Source organism: Dendrobates tinctorius, unplaced genomic scaffold (genome assembly GCF_039654945.1).
Source record: "Dendrobates tinctorius isolate UK_male_01 unplaced genomic scaffold, ASM3965494v1 ptg000258l, whole genome shotgun sequence".
Classification (NCBI taxonomy): Eukaryota; Metazoa; Chordata; class Amphibia; order Anura; family Dendrobatidae; genus Dendrobates; species Dendrobates tinctorius.
Window position 1 is genome coordinate 3,710,062 of NW_027361925.1, and position 25,304 is coordinate 3,735,365.

Consider the following 25,304-nt stretch of genomic DNA (forward strand, 5'->3'; position numbering starts at 1 on the left):
GACCTGTGAGCGGCGGCAGGGACATGCGGGGGGCTGTGCACACTACGTGCGGCTCTCCGGACAGAGACTCACTCTCCTAATCCTCCACACAGAACAAACACACCACAAAGTTTCCTTCTCTTGTGAGAGCCTGGCCCCGCCCCCACAGTCACTGCTCCGCCCACAGGCGGGTGCGAGCGGCCAGGAGTTCACGCCGGGACTGGGCACTTCCTCACTGCAGCCGGCGCCCAGGACAGATCCACACATGTCTTACTCACTGGCTGATCTGCGAACCTGCAGCCAACCTAGGATACAGCGCCCCCACCAGAGACATGTGACGGGGGGCGTAATACAGACATGTATATGTAACCGGGTGCGTTATACGGATGTGTGTGTGTGACGGGGTGCGTTATACGGATGTGTATGTGACGGGGTGCGTTATACGGATGTGTGTGTGACGGGGTGCGTTATACGGATGTGTGTGTGACGGGGTGCGTTACACGGATGTGTGTGTGACGGGGTGCGTTACACGGATGTGTGTGTGACGGGGTGCGTTACACGGATGTGTGTGTGACGGGGTGCGTTACACGGATGTGTGTGTGACGGGGTGCGTTATACGGATGTGTGTGTGACGGGGTGCGTTATACGGATGTATGTGTGACGGGGTGCGTTATACGGATGTATGTGTGACGGGGTGCGTTATACGGATGTGTGTGTGTGACGGGGTGCGTTATACGGATGTATATGTGACGGGGTGCGTTATACGGATGTATATGTGACGGGGTGCGTTATAAAGACATGTATATGTGACGGGGTGCGTTATACGGATGTATATGTGACGGGGTGCGTTATACAGACATGTATATGTGACGGGGTGCGTTATACAGACATGTATATGTGACGGGGTGCGTTATACAGACATGTATATGTGACGGGGTGCGTTATACAGACATGTATATGTGACGGGGTGCGTTATACAGACATGTATATGTGACGGGGTGCGTTATACAGACATGTATATGTGACGGGGTGCGTTATACAGACATGTATATGTGACGGGGTGCGTTATACAGACATGTATATGTGACGGGGTGCGTTATACAGACATGTATATGTGACGGGGTGCGTTATACAGACATGTATATGTGACGGGGTGCGTTTATACAGATGTATGAGTTACGGGGTGCGTTATACGGATGTGTGTGTGACGGGGTGCGTTATACAGACCTGTATATGTGACGGGGTGCGTTATACGGATGTATGTGTGACGGGGTGCGTTATACGGATGTATGAGTTACGGGGTGCATTATACGGATGTATGTGTGACGGGTGCGTCATACGGATGTATAAGTTACGGGGTGCGTTATACGGATGTATGTGTGACGGGGTGCATTATACGGATGTATATGTGACGGGGTGCATTATACGGATGTATGTATGACGGGGTGCGTTATACGGATGTATGAGTTACGGGGTGCGTTATACGGATGTATGTGTGACGGGTGCGTTATACGGATGTATAAGTTACGGGGTGCGTTATACGGATGTATGTGTGACGGGGTGCATTATACGGATGTATATGTGACGGGGTGCATTATACGGATGTATGTATGACTGGGTGCGTTATACGGATGTATGAGTTACGGGGTGCGTTATACGGATGTATGTGTGACGGGTGCGTTATACGGATGTATAAGTTACGGGGTGCGTTATACGGATGTATGTGTGACGGGGTGCATTATACGGATGTATATGTGACGGGGTGCATTATACGGATGTATGTATGACGGGGTGCGTTATACGGATGTATGAGTTACTGGGTGCGTTATACGGATGTATGTGTGACGGGTGCGTCATACGGATGTATAAGTTACGGGGTGCGTTATACGGATGTATGTGTGACGGGTGCGTTATACGGATGTATGAGTTACGGGGTGCGTTATACGGATGTATGTGTGACGGGTGCGTTATACGGATGTATAAGTTACGGGGTGCGTTATACGGATGTATGTGTGACGGGGTGCGTTTATACAGATGTAAGGCCGGTGTGACACTGGCGAGGAATACGGGAGAGTGAGCGGCGCTAAAAGCACGCATTAGACACGGACCAATGATTCTCTATGGGGTCACTCGCACCAGCCGCATATTTCTCATCCGTATTCTACGCTCCGTGCCAATTGCAGCATGCTGCGATTGTCAGCGTACTACGCCTGTAGTACGCCAATGCAAGTCTATGGGTGCGCAAAAAAATACGGATTACACACGGACCACACATGTGACTTGCGAGAAATACGCACCCGGTGTCTTTTAGCAAAGGTGGCAATTCAGTGCACTATACAGTAAACTCACACTGACAGGTTTAATAAAGAAAGAAAGAATAGATATATACACATAGAATACATATATATATACTAGATTATGGCCCGATGCTATCGCATCTGGAGGATGCGATAGCATCACACCTCTTGCCATGTTAACCCTCAACACACACACTCCTCAACACACACTCCTCTCACCTTTCACCATCTCCACTCACGTCCACTCACTCCTTCACTCCACATACGACCCCTTCTCTCACTCCATCTCTCATACTCACGCCGTCATCGCCGCTGCTCCACGATCCCCGACATCTTCCGCCGGCGCCATCCTGGATCCAGACGTTGTCCACGCCGGCGACATGTTCTTGCGGCGACGCCATCTTGAGTATCGTGAAATCCCGCGATAGTCAAGATGGCGTCGCCGCAAGAACATGTCGCTGGCGTGGACGACGTCGGGATCCAAAATGGCGTCGGCGAAATCTCGCGAGTTTTCGCCGACGCCATTTTGGATCCCGACGTCGTCCTCGCCGGCGACATGTTCTTGCGGCGACGCCATCTTGACTATCGTGGGATTTCGCCGATCCAAAATGGCGTCGCCGCAAGAACATGTCGCCGGCGTGGACGACATCGGGATCCAAAATGGCGTCGGCGTAATCTCGCGAGATTTCGCCGACGCCATCTTTTTGGATCCCGAGTCGTCCACGCCAGCGACATGTTCTTGCGGCGACGCCATCTTGAATCTCGCGGTATTTCACGAAATCCAAGATGGCGTCGCCGCAAGAACATGTCGGCGGCCTGGAGAACGTCTGGATCCAGGATCGCGGCGGCGGAGGAAGATGTCGGGGCAGCGACGATGACAGTGTGAGTATGAGAAACGGAGTGAGAGAAAGGAACGTATGTGGAGTGAAAGAGTGAGTGGAGGTGAAAGGTGAGAGGAGTGTGTGTTGAGGCGGTGTGGTGTGTTGAGGGTTAACATGTGCGTGTGTGTGGTGACGTCACCGGTTACAACTGGACGGAAGTTGTTACAACCGGAAGCTGCTTAGGGCATTTATTATTATAGATGATGAGGAAGAAGCCGTCTGTTGTTGGCGGTGATGGCGGGTAGAGGCTTCTTCAGCCAATGTAATAGATTTAGAGTTAGGGGATTCGTGTGTGAGACGACGGCGTTTATAAGCCTTAATCTTGTCAAGTCGATGGTGTTTTTCCTCAGGAGTCTCATTAGCACGGCGTTGTTTTTGTCGTAGTGCTAAAGCTGCTTTCCTTTCACTGGCATTGGCATACTGTGCATCGGTATTGAATGGTGGTATTGATAGGGCAGAAACAGATTGCTGATTAGTTATGTCAGTGAACGGCATATGGGATGAAGTGTAGCAGTAAATTGTTCCACATGCTGATGTGGAAGCATCCTGTTGTGAGTCTAATAATAATGATGAGGAAGAGGCCGTCTGTTGTCGGCGGTGACGGCGTGCAGAGGCTTCTTCAGCCAATCTTATGGATTTAGAGTTAGGGGATTCGTGTGTGAGGCGACGGCGTTTATAAGCCTTAATCTTCTCAAGGCGATGGTGTTTTTCCTCAGGAGTCTCATTAGCACGGCGTTGTTTTTGTCGTAGTGCTAAAGCTGCTTTCCTTTCACTGGCATTGGCATACTTTTTGTTATGACTCATGTTGGCACAGGTAAAGGAGTCTATTTGGCAGTTATCTGGCAGTGAAGAAGGCGTCCTGGAGTATTGTAGAGTAAACAGATACTAATTGACCCTGTAATTGCCCAGCAGTAGTTATGAAGTGGTAGTGGCAAATTGGCCCTGTAGTTAGACACCGGCAGAGGAGCAAGGCAGCAGTAGTTATGGCGGTAGAGGCAAATTGGCCCTGTAATTAGACACCGGCAGAGGAGCAAGGCAGCAGTAGTTATGGCGGTAGAGGAAAATTGGCCCTGTAATTAGACACCGGCAGAGGAGCAAGGCAGCAGTAGTTATGGCGGTAGAGGCAAATTGGCCCTGTAATTAGACACCGGCAGAGGAGCAAGGCAGCAGTAGTTATGGCGGTAGAGGCAAATTGGCCCTGTAATTAGACACAGGCAGTGAACAGTCAGAGGAGCAAGGCAGCAGTACTTATGGCGGTAGAGGCAAATTGGCCCTGTAATTAGACACCGGCAGAGGAGCAAGGCAGCAGTAGTTATGGCGGTATAGGCAAATTGGCCCTGTAATTAGACACCAGCAGAGGAGCAATGCAGCAGTAGTTATGGCGGTAGAGGCAAATTGATCCTGTAATTAGACACCAGCAGAGGAGCAAGGCAGCAGTAGTTATGGCGGTATTGGCAAATTGGCCCTGTAATTAGACACCAGCAGAGGAGCAATGCAGCAGTAGTTATGGCGGTATAGGCAAATTGATCCTGTAATTAGACACCGGCAGAGGAGCAAGGCAGCTGTAGTTATGGCGGTAGAGGCAAATTAGCCCTTTAATTAGACACCGGCAGAGGAGCAAAGCAGCAGTAGTTATGGCGGTAGAGGAAAATTGATCCTGTAATTAGACACCGGCAGAGGAGCAATGCAGCAGTAGTTATGGCGGTAGAGGCAAATTAGCCCTGTAATTAGACACCGGCAGAGGAGCAAGGCAGCAGTAGTTATGGCGGTAGAGGCAAATTGGCCCTGTAATTAGAAACCGGCAGAGGAGCAATGCAGCAGTAGTTATGGCGGTATAGGCAAATTGGCCCTGTAATTAGACACCAGCAGAGGAGCAAGGCAGCAGTAGTTATGGCGGTAGAGGCAAATTAGCCCTGTAATTAGACACCGGCAGAGGAGCAAGGCAGCAGTAGTTATGGCGGTATAGGCAAATTGGCCCTGTAATTAGACACCAGCAGAGGAGCAATGCAGCAGTAGTTATGGCGGTAGAGGCAAATTGGCCCTGTAATTAGACACAGGCAGTGAACAGTCAGAGGAGCAAGGCAGCAGTACTTATGGCGGTATAGGCAAATTGGCCCTGTAATTAGACACCAGCAGAGGAGCAATGCAGCAGTAGTTATGGCGGTATAGGCAAATTGGCCCTGTAATTAGACACCAGCAGAGGAGCAATGCAGCAGTAGTTATGGCGGTATAGGCAAATTGGCCCTGTAATTAGACACCAGCAGAGGAGCAAGGCAGCAGTAGTTATGGCGGTATAGGCAAATTGGCCCTGTAATTAGACACCAGCAGAGGAGCAATGCAGCAGTAGTTATGGCGGTAGAGGCAAATTGATCCTGTAATTAGACACCGGCAGAGGAGCAAGGCAGCAGTAGTTATGGCGGTAGAGGCAAATTGATCCTGTAATTAGACACCAGCAGAGGAGCAAGGCAGCAGTAGTTATGGCGGTATTGGCAAATTGGCCCTGTAATTAGACACCAGCAGAGGAGCAATGCAGCAGTAGTTATGGCGGTATAGGCAAATTGATCCTGTAATTAGACACCGGCAGAGGAGCAATGCAGCAGTAGTTATGGCGGTATAGGCAAATTGGCCCTGTAATTAGACACCGGCAGAGGAGCAAGGCAGCAGTAGTTATGGCGGTAGAGGCAAATTAGCCCTGTAATTAGACACCGGCAGAGGAGCAAGGCAGCAGTAGTTATGGCGGTAGAGGCAAATTAGCCCTTTAATTAGACACCGGCAGAGGAGCAAGGCAGCAGTAGTTATGGCGGTAGAGGCAAATTAGCCCTGTAATTAGACACCGGCAGAGTAGCAAGGTAGCAATAGTTATGGCAGTATAGGCAAATTGGCCCTGTAATTAGACACCGGCAGTAAACAGGCATAGGACCAAGGCAGCAGTAGTTATGGTGGTACAGGCAATGCCAAGCGTCCGCACAGCAAGTCGGCGTGAGGTAAATGACACAATTTCACGAATGCAAGATGGCGTCGGTGAAATCTCGCGAGATTTCGCCGACGTCGTTAAGGCTGTGTGCACACACTGCGGATTAGGTGCGGATTCATCCGCGTGGATTTTGTAAAATCCGCAGGTGAAACCGCAGGTCAAAAGACCTGCGGTTTTACCTGCGGATTGCTCTGCGGTTTTGCCCTGCGGTTTTTCATCTCCTCAATAGAGGAGATGGCAAACCGCAGGAGAATCCGCAGAAAGAATTGACATGTCAATTCTTTCTGCGGATTGAAAACCGCAGATAATCTGCGCGGAAAATTCCACACCGTCTGCACTGCGGTTTTTGATTCCCATAGGGAATCATGGTACTGTACACCGCAGCAGAAACTGCTGCGGGTCCGCAGCGGCCAAAACCGCTGCGGAACCGCAGCAAAATCCGCAGCGTGTGCACACAGCCTCACACCTCTTGCCATGTTAACCCTCAACACACCACACCGCCTCAACACACACTCCTCTCACCTTTCACCTCCACTCACTCTTTCACTCCACATACGTTCCTTTCTCTCACTCCGTTTCTCATACTCACACCGTCACCGTCGCTGCCCCGACATCTTCCTCCGCCGCTGCAATCCAGGATCCAGACGTTCTCCAGGCCGCCGACATGTTCTTGCGGGACGCCATCTTGGATTTCGTGAAGTCCCGCGATATTCAAGATGGCGTCGCCGCAACAACATGTCGCTGGCATGGGCGACATCGGGATCCAAAATGGCGTCGGCGTAATCTCGCGAGATTTCGCCGACGCCATCTTTTTGGATCCCGATGTCGGCGGCCTGGAGAACGTCTGGATCCTGGATCGCGGCGGCGGAGGAAGATGTCGGGGCAGCGACGATGACGGTGTGAGTATGAGAAACGGAGTGAGAGAAAGGAACGTATGTGGAGTGAAAGAGTGAGTGGACGTGAGTGGAGGTGAAAGGTGAGAGGAGTGTGTGTTGAGGCGGTGTGGTGTGTTGAGGGTTAACGTGCGTGTGTGTGTGGTGACGTCACCGGTTACAACTGGACGGAAGTTGTTACAACCGGAAGCTGGTTAGGGCATTTATTATTATAGATATATATGTGTCCATATCCTTTCATTTCTTACAACTGTCATAGGGCTCCATTATATGTCCATTTTGCAAGCCTGCGAGAAAATCTCGCCATACCGATTGCATACGGATTACATACGGATGCTGACATGCGCAAAATACGCGACCACACCTTGATTACGGATGACATACGGAGCACTGTTTAGGGTCTGTCATCCGTATTACGCATGTAAAATACTGACCGTATTTTGTGTCGGTTAGTGTGACCCCGGCCTAAGAGTTACGGGGTGCGTTATACGGATGTATGTGTGACGGGGTGCGTTATATGGATGTATGTGTGACGGGGTGCGTTATACGGATGTATGTGTGACGGGGTGCGTTATACGGATGTATGTGTGACGGGGTGCGTTATACGGATGTGTGTGTGACGGGGTGCGTTATACGGATGGATATGTGACGGGTGCGTTATACGGATGTATGAGTTACGGGGTGCGGTATATGGATGTATGTGTGACGGGGTGCGTTATACGGATGTATGTGTGACGGGGTGCGTTATACGGATGTATATGTGACGGGGTGCGTTATACGGATGTATGTGTGACGGGGTGCGTTATACGGATGTATATGTGACGGGTGTGTTATACGGATGTATGAGTGACGGGGTGCGTTATACGGATGTATGAGTTAAGGGGTGCGTTATACGGATGTATATGTGACGGGGTGCGTTATACGGATGTATGAGTGACGGGGTGCGTTATACGGATGTATGAGTTAAGGGGTGCGTTATACGGATGTATATGTGACGGGGTGCGTTATACGGATGTATGTGTGACGGGGTGCGTTATACGGATGTATGTGTGACGGGGTGCGTTATACGGATGTATATGTGACGGGTGCGTTATACGGATGTATGAGTGACGGGGTGCGTTATACGGATGTATGAGTTAAGGGGTGCGTTATACGGATGTATGTGTGACGGGGTGCGTTATACGGATGTATGAGTTACGGGGTGTGTTATATGGATGTATGTGTGACGGGGTGCGTTATACGGATGTATGTGTGACGGGGTGCGTTATACGGATGTATATGTGACGGGTGCGTTATACGGATGTATGAGTTACGGGGTGCGTTATACGGATGTATGTGTGACGGGTGCGTTATACGGATGTATAAGTTACGGGGTGCATTATACGGATGTATGTGTGACGGGTGCGTTATACGGATGTATAAGTTACGGGGTGCGTTATACAGATGTATGTGTGACGGGTGCGTTATACGGATGTATAAGTTACGGGGTGCGTTATACAGATGTATGTGTGACGGGGTGCGTTTATACAGATGTAAGGCCGGTGTCACACTGGTGAATACGGCCAAGTGAGAGGAGCTAAAAGCACGCATTAGACACAGACCAATGATTCTCTATGGGGTCCCTCGCACCAGCCGTATATTTCTCATCCGTATTCTACGGTCCGTGCCAATTGCAGCATGCTGCGATTGTCAGCGTACTACGCCCATAGTACACCAATGCAAGTCTATGGAGGGCACAAAAAATACGGATTACACACGGACCACACATTTGACCTGCGAGAAATACGCACCCGGTGTCTTTTAGAAAAGCCGGCAATTCAGTGCGCGATACAGTAAACTCACACTGACAGGTTTAATAAAGAAACCAAAGAATAGATATAGACACATAGAATACATATATATATATATATATATGTATTCTATGTGTCTATATCCTTTCATTTCTTTATTACAACTGTCATAGGGCTCCATTACATGTCCATTTTGCAAGCCTGCGAGAAAATCTCGCCATACGGATGCCATACGGATGCTTAAATGCGCAAAATACGCAACCACACCTTGATTACGGATGACATACGGAGCACTATTTAGGGGTCTGTCATCCGTATTACGCATGTAAAATACTGACCGTATTTTGCGTCGGTTAGTGTGACCCCGGCCTAAGAGTTACGGGGTGCGTTATATGGATGTATGTGTGACGGGGTGCGTTATACGGATGTGTGTGTGACGGGGTGCGTTATACGGATGTGTGTGTGACGGGGTGCGTTATACGGATGTATGTGTGACGGGGTGCGTTATACAGACATGTATATGTGACGGGGTGCGTTATACAGATGTGTGTGTGACGGGGTGCGTTATACGGATGTTAATGTGACGGGGTGCGTTATACAGACATGTATATGTGACGGGGTGCGTTATACAGATGTATGAGTTACGGGGTGCGTTATACGGATGTATGTGTGACGGGGTGCGTTATACGGATGTATGAGTTACGGGGTGCGGTATGTGGATGTATGTGTGATGGGGTGCGTTATACGGATATATATGTGACGGGGTGCGTTATACGGATGTATGTGTGACGGGGTGCGTTATACGGATGTATATGTGACGGGTGCGTTATACGGATGTATGTGTGACGGGGTGCGTTATACGGATGTATGAGTTAAGGGGTGCGTTATACGGATGTATGTGTGACGGGGTGCGTTATACGGATGTATGAGTTACGGGGTGTGTTATATGGATGTATGTGTGACGGGGTGCGTTATACGGATGTATGAGTTACGGGGTGTGTTATATGGATGTATGTGTGACGGGGTGCGTTATACGGATGTATGTGTGACGGGGTGCGTTTACGGATGTATGTGTGTCGGGGTGCGTTTACGGATGTATGTGTGACGGGGTGCGTTATACGGATGTATGTGTGACGGGGTGCGTTATACGGATGTGTGTGTTACGGGTGCGTTATACGGATGTGTGTGTTACGGGTGCGTTATACGGATGTGTGTGTGACGGGGTGCGTTATACAGACATGTATATGTGAAGGGTGCGTTATACAGAAGTGTTTGTGACGGGAGCATTATACAGATGTATTGTCATGCCCTCTGCCACGGGTCCAGTCTCTAAAGGACAGGGGGTCCGGCGCTCCCCACGTGGCGCTATGCACCTCACTCACCCTGTCCTTGGACCAGACGGTCAGCGGGTCCGCTCCCTGCTAGGAACCTTCATCCCCCTGGCAGGTCTCCTGGAAATCTTCTTTGAATATCCAAGACAGTATTCACTGTTTATTCACACTGGACACATTGGTGTTTATTTTTTATTATTTTCTGTTTTTGGTATTTATTATGCTTTATTTAATATTTTGTGATTTTCATATACATATATATGTTCATTTAATTGTTTTTGTGTGCACTTTGTATTCAGTTTATAGGAGGGGAAGACAGTGCAGATAGAGACCTGGGCACAAATAATAAAATTGGGGGTGGCATGTAGAATACATGATTAGCTCTTAATACATGAAGTTTATTTCAGTTTCAAATTTACAAGTAGTCTACTGCTGCACTAGCACTTTATCTAATTTTTTTGTATTCATTATGCAAATTTTTGTATGCTTTTTCATGTGTTATACTTGATGTGATTCATGTAGTAGCTACCAATATCCTTCATTCATCCTGGGTCAAGCTATTGTCCATTTTCTGTATGGTCTACCGTTTCTCTCTTTTTTAATTTTGTGTAACATTAATAAAATATATATCTTTTTATCAAGTGTCTTTGGAGGACCTTTTTCTCTACATGGTGTTTATGCTTGGTTTCACGGTCCTCCATGTTGTAACTTATTTCCTTGGGGGGTCTAGTTTCCAAAATGGGGTCACTTGGGGGTTTCTACTGTTTAGGCACATCAGGGGCTCTGCAAACGCAACATGACGCCCACAGACCATTCCATCAAAGTCTGCATTTCAAAATGGAGCTCCTTCCCTTCCGAGCTCTCCCATGTGTCCAAACAGTGGTTCCACCCCACATATGGTATACCACCGTACTCTGGACAAATTTCACAACAACTTTTTGATCCAATTTCTCCTGTTACTCTTAGGAAAATAAAAATAGCGGCTAAAAAATCATTTTTGAGAAAAAAAAAAGATTTTTTATTTTCACTGCTGTGCGTTTTAAACTTCTGTGAAGCAATTGGGGTTCAAAGTTCTCACCACACATCTACATAAGCTCCTTGGGGGGTCTAGTATCCAAAATGGTGTCACTAGTTGGGGGTTTCCACTGTTTAGGCACATCAGGAGCTCTCCAAACGTGACATGGCGTTCGATCTCAATTCCAGGCAATTCTGCATTGATAAAGTCAAACGGCGCTCCTTCCGTTCCAAGCCCTGCCGTGTGGTCAAACAATGGTTTACCCCCACATAGGGTATCGGCGTATTCAGGAGAAATTGCACAACAAATTTTGTGGTTCATTTTCTCTTTTTACACTTGTGAAAATAAAAAAATTGGTTCTGAAGTAAAATGTTTGTAAAAAAAAAAAGTTAAATGTTAATTTTTTCCTTCCACATTGCTTCAGTTCCTGTGAAGCACGTAAAGGGTTAATAAACTTCTTGAATGTGGTTTTGAAAACCTTGAGGGGTGCAGATTTTAGAATGGTGTCATGTTTGGGTATTTTCTTTCATATTGACCTCTCAAAGTGACTTCAAATGTGATGCGATGCCTTAGTGCAAACTTAGACTAGACAGATTAAAAAGGCCCGAAATGTCTCAATAAAAAGAGTTTCTTTCATACATTTTGGTATATTTAGAGACTGTAAACCAATAAATAATACAATTTTGTACCACCGCCCTAAAGAGAGTCACCCTACAGGACTCAATTACTGCTCAAGTTGCCACCTACTTGAGCTAAAGCTCCTGTACAAGTTTTTGGGTCTAAAGAAATATTTTACGTTACAATGAAATATTCTCTAACATACATGAAGATTCAAGCCATTTTTATATTGAGGATTATGCAGTTTGCTTCCCATTATCTTGTATTTGGTCCGTGTATGGAGGAGGTGATGCAGGTGGTGGTGGTTGTGTGTGAGGAAATGTTGGAGCTGAAGCAGAAAATACAGATGGGGGCATTGAAATGACAACATCATTCTGTATCACAAACACCTGTAAGAGAATGAAAAAGATTAAAATTAGATTGTATTCTTTTCTATTCTGCTAACACTTCTTTTGATTAAATCCTACAAATTTAGGGGGGTCGCTCACACTGACGTATATTCTCTCATGCAAGAAAAGCGGGCCGATTATGCCAATGACACTTGGCACAAAGTTTGAATTTGATCTGCTGCACAGGTATGGAGAATTTCATTTCCACATCTTCTCCATTGTGTTTTGTAATCTGATTGCAGTCCGATGTTTTACACCTATCCATAGACTTGTATGGGTCCGCGTGATCCGATTAGTGTCAGATGCACTCACAGCATGCTGAGATTGTTTTCTCAAAACATTTGATAGCAGTTGGCCATGCTTTACAACAGTGTGCGGAAACCCTTAAAGTAAATCTGTCATTACATGATTACACCACCACCATGCTGATAGCACTAGGTAATACCTTTCTAACCATGCCCTGTTTAACTCTGCATTACAATGCGGGAGAAAGTGAAGCAAAAATACATGGGTGAAGGTCACCGAGAGTCATCTGGGGGTGCATGAAATTGTGGGTAACGTTCAAAAAATGTTTTCTGCTATCCAAAAATTATACCCATAACAGATTTAATAATGACAAGATCACCATATGAGATCTATATGGGTTTCATTTGTAATAACTTTTATTTTAGGTTAAACACAGACAATTTACCAATTGTTCAAGTTTTATGGATGCCATTCACTAATCACTAATAGAGATGAGTGGATCAGGCCAAATTCCAAATTGCCTGCGCACACAGTTTTTCCCCAGAAAATTCAATGAACTTCCAGCTCTGATGAAACTCAGGTGGCCTAGCGCAAAAGATCACTACGTCATGAAATCACAATGTGTGTCTTGACCTTATGTGTATTTTACAGAACTGTCTCGGGTGTCATTAGAGCCATAAGTGCTACTCAGGGTGATTTCAGAAGATGCACCGAGGACCGGAAGGATCGGTCATTGTCATAGCGCCGGTCAAGATATCATAACCTTTCATGAGCTTGCACGGAATCATCTCAGTTCTCATCAGAGTCGCACGTTATAGCTCACATGTAAATGGCCCGGTGATTTCAGCGCAAGCGGCAGGGATCAGAAGATGCGACGAGGACCAAATGGGTGATGGTGTGGAGACTTTTAGGGGCATTTTTTCAGTGTGTCCGAAAAAAATGTAAACTGATTAGTCTCCATAGCCTTTTTTATCTTATGATATAGCTGGCTGCAGAATGAGTTAAAGGGGTGGTCCAAAGTACAAAGTAATTTTAAATCCCTATCAATTTAGCACCATAATCTAAACTATTTTGTAATGTACTTGAATTAAAAATTCCTCATCTTTCCGTAACGACACTATCAAACTGCTTTTCTATTTTGTTTTAACTTCCTTTTTGATGATGCTTCATTTGAGATTCCCAGTGCATACTGTGATACTCAAATGAAGCATCATCAGGTGGCAGACATTGAAGTCACTGCCACAGCCTCTACCCCTTTCTCTGAAATGAAGTTTCATCGGTGATGATTTTTTCATGGGCTGGGCTAGTTCCTGCATGATGTGCACTGTGCAAAGTGCACAATGACAGCGCAGCGCGCTCTCTCTTGCTGGCTCAGATTAGCAGTAACAAGCTGGCAACAGGGTGTGTGGTCAGGATATCCAGCACGCAGAGATCAGTGACGTCACATGCTAGAGGGGGGGGGCAGCATTGGTCTCTGCACACCAGGTATACTTACAGTGTGCTCTTTTGTTGGCCCAGGACTGCTGATCTGACGACAACAGAGAGCTGTCATTGTGCTGCGACCAGCCTAGCACCTGAAAAGAGCATAACTGATGACACTTTAATGGAGGAGGCAGAGGCTTTGGCAGTGACTGCAGCCTCTGCCTCCTGATAATATTTCATTTTTACTATCCCAGTATGCACTGCGATTTGCAAACAAAATTTCATAAAAAAGGAAGGTAAAAAAATATAGAAAAGCAGATAAAACAGGGAAGGATAGGGAATTATTAATTCAATTATATTAGAAAATAGTTTAGATGATGGCACTAAATAGATATGGATTTAGGAGGAATATTGTTTTGGGCTTAGGACCCCCCTTTAACAGTGAATCTGTGTGTACTTTTTCATTCTTTTAAACTTATTTTTTTACCAACTCAGTTTTAGACTTTAATATAGCCATAAATCAACTTAGATGAAAGTTTAAAAGTAGAGTGATGTCTGTGGTCCATTTTTAGGATTCTTAGACAAATGTCCTCCATGAGAGAAGCTGAATAAGACATGAGATGAATGTGGAAAGGTGATTGGAGAGAAAATAAGCCAAAGAAATTATTTCAATTCCTCATTTACCCCAAATACCACAAAATCAAATTATTAGCCCCAAAAATTGGTTTTAAAACTTAACTTTTACTAATAAGTTCTATAAAAAGAGGCTACCACCTCTCTAAAATTATGTGTACATATTCCAAAAACACTGCCTCTTGTCCTATATGGAAGGACATGCTGCCCAGTTTTTCCCGACAGGTGCCAATCCCCTGATGAATCATTTTTTTTTTGAAGAAACACGTCGGGAGGCACCCAGGGTCAGTCCAGGGCTGGCTAGACAATAGGGCTAGCTGTGGACTGTCCTTGTAAGGGCAGGAGTCTTTTGGGGTCCAGGGTTAGTCATTAAAATAGGGACTAACAGAGAAAAGTGTAGACCGCAGACTCTATTTCTGATAAAGGAGAAAGACAGTGAGAGTGAACAGCAACAAAATGGTGAGATTGTTAATTTTTCTACATAACTGTAAATGCCTGTCTTCTCCATAAGAATTTCCTGTCTGTGCAAGAGATTTTGTAGCTAATATCTGTTTGTTAAGAAGGCTCAATTTTTTGTTTGCTAATTGAGGGATAGAATGATTTTCCTAAATAGGGAGTCTATGAAACTGCTTAAAAGCTAGGCTTCCCAAGCAGGGTGCTTTTTTCATTAGCTATTTCTTATATGGTGTTTTTGGAATATGCACACATGTTTTTAGAGAGGTGGTAGCCTCTTTTTTATAGAACTTATTAGTAAAAGTTAAGTTTTAAAACCACTTTTTTGGGCTATAAATAAAGGTGATTGGAGGCAGAATGTTAGAGCTCCTTACCTGAGGAACTATAGAAGATGCATGATTTAAAGCGCGACATCCAAAGACTGACAAGGAAATTGACAAGCAGAACAGCAGAAGATTTGTCACAATAAGAATGGAGTCAATTAAATATCCTCCGATCTGTTAAAAAAAGAACATGATGAATGAGAATACTGACATAATTATAACTTCATTCTGAAAATATCTCACGAGATGCACTTGTCTGCACCAATGCCCTAAAAAGTTAGATCACAACTGTAGCTTACAGGGGTTTTTAAGTTTATTAATGTGGCCTATCAGGTCAAATAAGAAAATTAGATAGTGCTTAACTCCTCCATCCAGCACCAACAGTCTGCCATTGCTCTGATCTCAATGTTTTGGTATCACGTCGACAACTCACACCAAAGCTGCAGCCAATCAGTTGTCGATCCTTAGAAAGACCCAAAATAATAAGGGACATTAAATTCACAGTTAATAACTTCTCTGCCAATTAAATTTCCTTGGAAAATCTGCTCAAGCAGGCAAACTAAAATTGTCACTTTTCTGCTAATCTTTTGAGGTGAATAGTAATGTGTAGACATGTGTAGTGCTGGATGATCTAGGAGCTCCAAGAACAGGACTATTTCACATAGCATTCTTCCTATCTGGCTAAAATACAGAACTCTGAAGTTTGGGAGTGCCAAAATTAGGTCATAAGACTCCTCTGAGTTAAATAAGCTACTACTGAACTTTGAGCTGGACAATAAGCTGACAATCTGACAAACTACAACAGTTCAAGTGATTGCAAAAGCAAAAGTTTGAACTTACAATTCTACTGCGGCACAGTCTTCTTGGGTAACACCAAATGATCCCCAGGTCTACGCAAGTCAGCACTAGTCCAATCACACTGAACGTTATTGTCAATATATTCATGGACAGAGATCCTTTTATCTGAAGAAAAAAGTGGACAAGTAATAAAAAAACAACAAATTGATGTATGATTTTTATTCTTTTAAAGGGAACCGGACCCAAAGGAAGCATGTATCATGCCCTGGTTACACGATTTCATCCATGTATGTTTAACTCTGAAGCACTGTGGCTTTTTAGAGAAAAACATAGTTTAATAGTCCCATGGCTAGCGATTGACAGGTCTCTCTCTGCATGCATGTATAGGGCAGCGGGTGGAAAGAAGCCACCGGTACTCGCCTGTCTGAGCAGTTTCTACTGTGGCTCGATCACCAGTGGCTATTAAAGTATGTTGTTTTCTGAAACACCAAAGTTTTTTTAGATTTAAACATATGTAAGGTTTTACTCACTTGGCTGTGGGTTGAGGTAAGCACAGGAAGCAGTTTTTATATTAGTGTCTGTCAGGTTTGTTTGCTCCATAAATCTGCTTAAGTTTAAGCAAACAAAAGATGGCCTTCTCTGGCTCAAAGTGGAAACAAACAGAAAAAAAAAAAACAGTTCACATGGCACAGTGGGTCCGCCCGCTCAGGTGGGTGTCTTGGCGAAACACACACTGGAAGCCTCCATGCCTCCAGTCACAGACCCTGTGCCAATCAACAGCCTCCATTATATAGGCTGTAACCACACCCAGAAGAGAGGAATGTGGGTAGCCAGACCCTTCCATCTCTCATAGCTACCCGCAACCCGGACATAAGTGCACCAAACGCCTTTTAGCGCTTATGTGCACTAAAGAAATCCTCCAGGTTACATCACAGAGAGCAGCCATCTTTGTGACACATACCTCCCATCGACTACGTGGCCATTAGCCTCCTTACATACCTCCCCGCTCTGCCTAAAGCTGTGGGGTTTGGCACTTTCTACTACCAGATAAGGGATTCTTGAGAGGGCATCGGCATTACCATGTAGCTTCCCTGCTCTATGTGCTACATGGAAGTTGAAATCTTGCAGGGCTATGAACCAGCAGGTGACCCTAGCATTTAACCCTTTGTTTCCCTCATCCACCTGAGTGGGACATGGTCGGATACCAATCTAAACTTACGTTCTACCAGATAGTACCGTAATGTGTCCACAGGCCACTTTATGGCCAAGCACTCCTTTTCTATGACCAAATAATTCCTCTCACATGAGGAAACCTTCCTAATCAGGCAGAGAACAGAGTGCTCCTCTTCGTGTATCTCCTGATGTCTAAACTGACACCTGAGGTGTCTGCTTGGAGTACAAACTCTTTCTTAAAGTCAGGGGCCTCCAGAACTGGCTGTTTACACAGAGCTCTTTTCATTTTTTTAAATGCCGTCTCTGCCTCTTCAGACCATTTGACCATTACTGATTTCGTCCCTTTAATGAGGTCATTCTGGCAAACTTCAAGATGAACCTCCTGTAGTATCCCACGATCCCCTCCTGTAGTATCCCACGATCCCCAGGAAGGCTATAACTTGTTTCTTGGACAGTGGTCTCGGCCATGTATGGATTGCCTCCACTTTACTTATTTGGGGTTTTCTCTCACCTCTCCTCACTACATATCCCAGGTATTTTGCTTCTTATTTCATCAAGGCACACTTCTTCGGGTTTATTGAAAACCTCCCCTTCCTTAGAGCATCAAATACCACCTGGACCTTTTTCAGATCACTCTCCCAGTCCAGGCTGAAGACAACAATATCATCCAGGTATGCCACGGCGTATTGCTTATGGGGTGAAAGAATTCTATCCATAGCTCTCTGGAAGGTTGCAGGAGCCCCCAGCAATCTAAACAGCATCTGAACAAACTGGAAGCATCCGTTCAACGTACAAAATGCCATCTTCTCTTTGGCTCCCTGTGCCAGGGGGATCTGCCAATAGCCCTTCATCAAATCCACGGTGGTTATGTACATTGCAGGTCCAAGTCTCTCAATCAGCTCATCGACGCTTTTCATGGGATATGCGTCAAGCTTGGAGACTTCATTCAACTTCCGATAGTCATTGCAGAAGCTCCAATCCCCATCGGGCTTTGGAACCAGGACAATGGGGTTTGACCTTGTGGATGTCAGATTTACAGAAGTTTGAATGGCGAAAACCCCGTAGAGGCATGTGGAACCTTACGGATGGAGAACAACAGATTTGGTAAGAGACAATCCCAGTCTCTACCCTCCTTCTCTATGGCTTTCCTCAGAATGCTCTTCAGCGTTTTGTTAAATCTTTCAACAAGGCTGTCTGTCTGAGGATGGTACACTGAAGTCCTCAACTGGGAGAACTGCAAGACCTTGCATAACTGCCTCACCACCTTACTCATAAAAGGTGTTCCCTGGTCAGTCAGAATCTCCTTTGGCAAACACGTCCGGGAAAAACATGAACCAACTTGCGGGCTATACTCTTTGGGCGATGGCATGATTGTACGTCGAAAGTGAGAAGTGGGGGCGGTTAACTGAAACATAGGACAGGACCTGCAATGATTTACAATTTCCTGGTGACACCTGGGCCAATAGAACCTCTCTGTACGATGCGTTCTCGCGTTTTTTCCACTCCCAGATGTCCCCCGAAGATGTGTGAATGTGCCATATCCAACATCTGTCTATAGGGCCCCGGACTATTAGCTGTTCCATCAGCTCCTCCCTTACTTTCGTGACCCAATACAACAACTCCCCACTCATCATAAAATAGGGAAACCTTGTGTCAGCCCCCGCCTCCTGTGCATCCCCATTAATGACAGTGACATTATTGAAGGCTTCTTTCAGAGTGGGGTACCTATGTTGGGCAGTCCCAAAGTTCTCACTGGACACCCCTAACTCCGGAATGTCAGACTCAGGGGACACTTCCTCCTCATCTCCCATAAGGACACTAAAGGGAAACCCATCTGCCTCTGGGTGTGGTGATACCTTATTAGGGTTCACTGGTTCCTCATTTGCGCCAGCAGACCCAGAACCCTTCCTCCGCAGATCCCAAAATAAACAAAAGTCGCAGCCTATAATTATAGGATGTAACAAGTCCTGAACGACGCCGACCTCATGAGACTCAGTACCGTGGGCCATTTCAATGTCCACTCTGGCCATAGGGTAGTCCTTAGCATTACTGTGAATTCACCGCACGCTGACCTTTTTTCTCAGGATCAATTGAAGCAGAAAGGTGGCCTTCAGAAGGGTCACTAGACTCTTGGAGTCTAGCAGTGCCATTACCTCACGCCCATTCACCTTCATGGGACATGCTTAAGGCCCCTCACTGTGTGGACAGTTCACACTGCAGGCCGGATACGGTTTTACTCACTCGGCTGCGGGTTGAGGTAAGCACAGGAAGCGGTTTTCAGAAAAATATCCATCAGGTTTCTTTGCTCCATAAACCTGCTTAAGTTTAAGCAAACAAAAGATAGCCTTCTGTGGCACAAAATGGAAACAAACAGAAAAAACAAACAGTTCATATAGCACAGCGGGTCCGCCCACTCAGGTCAGTGTCTTAGCAAAACACACACTGGAAGCCTCCATGCCTCCAGTCACAGACCCTGTACAAATCAACAGCTTCCACTATATAGGTTGTAACCACAGCCAGAGGTGAGGAATGTGGGTAGCCAGACCCTTCCATCTCTCATAGCTACCCGCAACCCAGACACAGGTGCACTAAACACCTCTTAGTGCTTATGTGCACTAAAGAAATACTTTAGGTAACATCACAGAGAGCAGCCATCTCTGTGACACATACCTCCCGTCGACTACGCGGCCATTAGCCTCCTTACACATACATGGCTGAAATCGTGCAGCCAGTGTCTGATACTTGCTGCAGTTGGATCGGGCAGCATGTATCATCTGTCAGGTTCCCTTCAGTATTTTGTTCATATACATATCTTTGGGTTTCAATTTTTGGCTATGGCTGGTATGAAAACAACTCGAGACCTCTATATTGACAGTGACATCATGTCTCATTCACATTGAGAACTGAGATTTTGATATTATGAGCTTGGCTAAATTAAAGGGTCATTCCCATCTTAGCCATTCATTGCTTTTCGTGCTATGTTTCTGTAACACCTATTCATTTCAACAGGACTTACAGAAACAGCATAACACAGCTGTTTCCCAAAGTATTAACCTTCTGTGTTCAGCACATATAAAAAACAGCATAAATATACTATATACTAAAGAATCCCTAAAACACTACCTAACAAACAAAGAATCAGCTGTTTGCCACTAAGTTTGTAGCCTAAAATCCTTGTCCGGCTTCAGGGTATAAGTCTGCAGTCACTTTTTGTGACTGCAGACTTGTGATCTTCACATTGCATGGACAGCTCGCTGTGACGATTCTCCTCTGCTGACATCCGGACTAATGATTGCATGACCACAAGTATGTGATTTACATACACGTGGTCATATGCTGACTAGCCGTGTGCAGCCTTGCTAAATGCAATTGTATTAAGTGAGGCAGGACATGTCTAGTTGGAATGTGGCCGGAAGCATGCAAATTTCATACCTTTGGTCAGATACGAATTCACCAACACCAGAGAATCATCACAGAGTGCATTGCATGCAATGTGAGGCTTCACAAATCTGCAGTTACATAGAGTGACTGTAGACTTGCATCCGAAGTCCACTAAACCCTTTAATCTTTTTGTTGATGGAAATTTTCCTTTTCATGTTCTCATGTTCAAGTATATATGTTAGGGTTTTTTTCCCCTCAAACTTTAGCATATGAGGTATTTTTTTCTGAGACAAGCTGTGTTCTTTTAGGTGCAATTTTGCCTTCTCATAAGTAAAAGATAATTTTACTATAAATTATATCCAGAAAAAAAAGTGCCATTTGTAAGAGAATGGTCAGCCATAATATACTGAGCGGCCATGTTGTCTCTAGCAGCCATTTTGTTGAAAGGTAGAGAAGATTCAACTTTTACAAAAGAGCTGATAAAATGTACTAAATGGAGGATGGAAAATGAGATCATGTCTCCTAGCAACCTCAGCCGATGTGCGTAGAGGAAGATTGGATCAATAGGGGAATAGGGTCACCAAATATATGGTCAGTATGCTTATACGTGATAGTGTGGTAGCGAAGTGTGGAGTAGTTAAAATGTCAGGATGTAAGAATTTATGGACATAGATTGGAGACAATGATAAGATTTTAGGACAGTAGCCATAGATACCAATGACTTATGGGTTTTAGTGTTGCTTGGAGAAATGTTAATTAATATCTTTGTTTTATGTCATTATATTCTCTGTTCTAAACCACGTTTCTGTAGATTACATGAAAACGCCTTAGAATTATAATGTTAACGCCCTCTGCGGCAAAATGCAGCTTTTTTTGTTCTGGTAATGTATAAGAAGCCCCTGTTACTGTCGATCGGGGCCATTCCATCGCCATCATGCCGCTGTGCCTCACCATGGCCAGGGCACAGAGCCTTACCATCGCCAGACTTCCTAGCGAATCTCTACCTGTCTGCATTCCTGTTTTTGCCCGCATATTCCAACTCCTCTGTTATTCTGTATCTGTTTTGCCGTGTATCTCCGAATAAACCTTCAACCTCAGCTTGATAAGAGATCGTCTGTGGAACTTCTTCCCGACTCTTCCAGCTCTCAGTAGGACTTTTTCTTACACCATTCTTATTTATTCCATTTACCGATCACTATATTATACCTGCTGTTGCTACGAATAATTGGATGATAAATATATTTAAAGGTACTCTGTTTGCACAGAATTACTGTTCAAACCTAGTACAGGCGCTCTGTGCATCATGGAGTGGCCAAACAATTATGTACCTTCCAAACTGATTGTTTTCCATCTGTCCCTACCTCTCTTTGGCTCTTTGGAGGGATGGAGATAGCAGGAAAGCAAGTCCAGTGGGAAGGTGTGATTAATGTTTGGTCCGCACTGATGCACAGAGCGCCTGTGCTTGGTTCGAACAGTCATTCTGTGCTGACAGAGTCTCTTTAACAAAGTTTAAAAGCAACAGACAGAGAGATCTGAATTGTAGAGAAACGCCGCTCAGATCAGCATCATGTATGACCCCTAAGTAGCATGTCGACTCATGGAAGAGTGAAAACGATATAATAATACAATACTAATAAGAGTTTACTCACCAGGCAGGTGCTAGGTTTAGCCTGAGCGGCTATTGTCAGGGATCCTGCTATGATATACTGAAACAGGAATATTAGTAATTAAATATAATAAAAAGTAAAATAGCATCATAAAACAACATACAGAATACGGGACTGCTATGTCTGTGCATGAGACTAAAATGTAGCTAACAAGTAATCTTTTGCAGGAGAAATAAATGCTACTTAAAGTTGTCCAACTCTAAAAATTGTCTCTTAAAGGGGTTGTCTTATCATCTGATAATACTACAATGTGCTTGGAAAAGCAAACATTTTTGCAAATTAACCGATCTATCAGCGGTGACCAGTCTGCTGGGTAATGAGCACAGCGCTTACAAGCTTTTTGCTGTAGAGCTTGAAAGCACTCCTATGAAACAACCCGGCCAGATTCAGTCCCTGTCATGATCCCAGTGCAGGTTTTTGAGCTGCATGTCAGGGGTTAATGTCTGGAGCTCAGTGCAGGTTTTGACCTGCACACCTGGGGTTAATGATTGTGGCCTCTCTTTAGTTCTGAGAGAGCTTCTTAAACCCCTGGGAAGCTCCATTCCCTGCCAGTTATACTTTTGCCTTTGGCCGAGTGTGGTGACCTCTGTGTGCCTGTTCGTTGTTATAGCTTGTTTATATGGTTCTGACCCGGCTCTGTTTCCCGTTGTGAGTTTGCCTGTTGATTTTGTACTGCGCTACCCTCTCTGTGTATGACTTATTGCCTGTGACCTGACTACTCTCTGCTCGCCCCCTTTGGTACCTTGCAGCTATCTCTGTGTATGACTCATTGGCTACGTCCTGACTATCCTCCCTGTCTATGCCCCTTGGTAACTTTGTCTCGCAGTTACCCTGCTAGGAGTTCTCTTGCAGCTCCTAGCTCTCTGGAGCTTAAGCCACGCCCCTAGTAGTCATGTGCTTCAGGTCCTGCTGTTCTGAAGTACGCATCTACTCGGCTGCTGCCCGCTCCACAGGTATCTGAGCACAGTTCGCTTTACTCAGGACACGCGCACTGGCTCAGTGAGCAAGTGCAGTGCGGTGTTCCTGACAGTCCCTGTTTTCCTCCGATGCTTTCTCTGCTTGCAGAGCACACAGTTTGGGCAGCGGTACAAGCAGGCGACTGATCTGAACTGTCAATGAGGAAGCAGGGAGGCAGAGGAGCTGTGCCATCCTGTTAAATAACCTCAAAGTAAAGATGCGCAGTTTCCCTGTTCCAATCTCCACAGGTGTACTCCTGTTTTCTTGTGGGGGTTTCCACTGTTTATGCACATCATGGGCTTTCCAATCGCGACATTGCTTCTGCTATCAATTGCAGCCAATTTTTGCGTTCCAAAAGTCAAATGTTTCCCCTTACCTTTCGAGCCCTGCCGTGCCCCCATAGAGTAGTTATCCACCACATATAGGGTATCAGCATACTTAGAAATTGTACAACAATATGTATGGTTCATTTTCTACTGTTACCTTGTGAAAATGCTAATTTTGGGGCTAAATCAACAATTTTGTGGGAAAAAGTAAAAGTTTATTTTAATTTCTGTGAAGCACCTGAAGGATTAATAAACTTCTTGAATGTGGTTTTGAGCACTTTGATGGGTGCAGTTTTTAAAATGGTCTCACTTTTGGGTATTTTCTATCACATAAGTCCCTTAAAGTCACCTCTCTTAAAAAAATTGGCTTTGTAAATAATGCTACAAAATTAAGACATTGCTCAACTTTTTACCCTTCTAACAAGGGTTTCAAAAATGATGCTGATGAAAAGTAGTGATATAACTATCTAGTTTAGGGGCATAAAAATGAAAAGTTTGAAAATTAATACATTTTCAAACTTGTCACCAAACTTCTGACATTTTCACAAACAAACGCAAAAAATATCAGCCTAGTTTTATCACGAACATGATGGACAATATGTCGCAAAAAAACAGTCTAGGTATCACTGGGATACCTGGAAGCTTTACAGAGTTATTAGCACATAAATTAACAATGGTCAGAATTGTAAAATTTGGCCTGATCAAGAAGGTGAAAACATGCTTGGATGAAAAGCGGTTAAATACATATTTTTTGGGTTAAAAATCATTTTTGCATTTGGGTTTCATTAAAAATGTTGTACCTTTTGACTTTTTCTTTGCAAACTCAACTTTGATGTGGTCTGTAGTCATAAATCAGCTGATAGGAGCTCAGAAAAACGCAGATAAGAGCGCTACAAACTCAAGGGATGATTGATGCATTGTCAGTTAACCCATTATGTAGCCAACAACAAGCAACATAAAGGCTATAGAAAGCAAATAGTGCAAACATTTTTATGAAACCCAAATGGAAAAATTATTTTTAGCCCCAAATACATACATCAAGGTAAAAAAAAACCTCTTCTAATGTCTATTTTGCCTTTGGACCTCTGATATAATGTATGTATATGTTACTTTTTATCAGTTAAAGTAAGGGTTTGTTTAAGCGTTAAAGATTTTGATGCGGATCCGCAGCGTTTTTGGACACGCGGAATTGCATCAAATCCGCAGTATAGTGCACAGCCATTGTTAGTCAATGGTAAATTAAGAATTGCTGGGCACATGCTGTGGAAAAATCCGCGCAGATTTGCAGCTTTTTTTCCGCAGAATGTCAATTCTTTTTGCGCATCTGCAGCAGCGGTTTTTAGTCTCTCTCTTTCTGTGTCTCCTCCAAAAGCACAAGGGCCGAATCCATTCCCAGTACCACCTAACAAATCCGCACACCAAAAACGCATTACAATCTGCAAGAAATCCGCATCCATTCTGCATGAAATCCACAAGCGTTTTGCCCTGCGTTTTCTGCCAAGAGATGCGAATTCTGTGCAGAAAATTCTGCAGGCTATTCAGCAATGTGTGCACATACCCTAAGAAGTCTAGCGCCTACTCCACCTCTTTGACCCCACGACCACACTTGCTGTCAGTGTTGTAGAGGTCTAGTGTTATCACATGGGCAATATGCCGAATACTGGCAGTTGCATGCGCTCTGCTTTTTCCTCATATTTTGCAGTATGGTTCTGATAGAATTTCACATTCTGTGCTGTACATTTTGCTTTCATTTATAAG

At 44.9% G+C, this 25,304-nt stretch overlaps 2 protein-coding genes and 1 long non-coding RNA gene across 3 annotated transcripts in view; 1 reads left to right on the plus strand and 2 right to left on the minus strand.

Annotated features, from left to right (window-relative positions):
* PHKA1 (phosphorylase kinase regulatory subunit alpha 1) overlaps positions 1-187 on the minus strand; it is a 187,818-nt gene extending 187,631 nt beyond the window's left edge. The window contains exon 1 of the mRNA XM_073558789.1: positions 73-187. The gene's annotated coding sequence lies outside the window, so the exon portion shown is untranslated. The remainder of the gene's footprint in view (positions 1-72) is intronic.
* On the plus strand, positions 1-13,460 carry LOC141069327 (uncharacterized). Its single transcript, XR_012226537.1, has 3 exons — positions 1-352; positions 12,254-12,353; positions 13,065-13,460. It is a non-coding gene; the product is annotated as an uncharacterized lncRNA (long non-coding RNA).
* The window catches only part of LOC141069326 (membrane-spanning 4-domains subfamily A member 4D-like), a 23,240-nt gene continuing 9,912 nt past the window's right edge, over positions 11,977-25,304 (minus strand). Inside the window, exons 3-6 of the mRNA XM_073558791.1 lie at positions 22,246-22,302; positions 16,085-16,207; positions 15,296-15,418; positions 11,977-12,167 (exon numbers count right to left, since the gene is read on the minus strand). Coding sequence (XP_073414892.1) covers positions 12,015-12,167; positions 15,296-15,418; positions 16,085-16,207; positions 22,246-22,302 — 456 coding nt within the window. The 3' untranslated portion in view covers positions 11,977-12,014. The remainder of the gene's footprint in view (positions 12,168-15,295; positions 15,419-16,084; positions 16,208-22,245; positions 22,303-25,304) is intronic.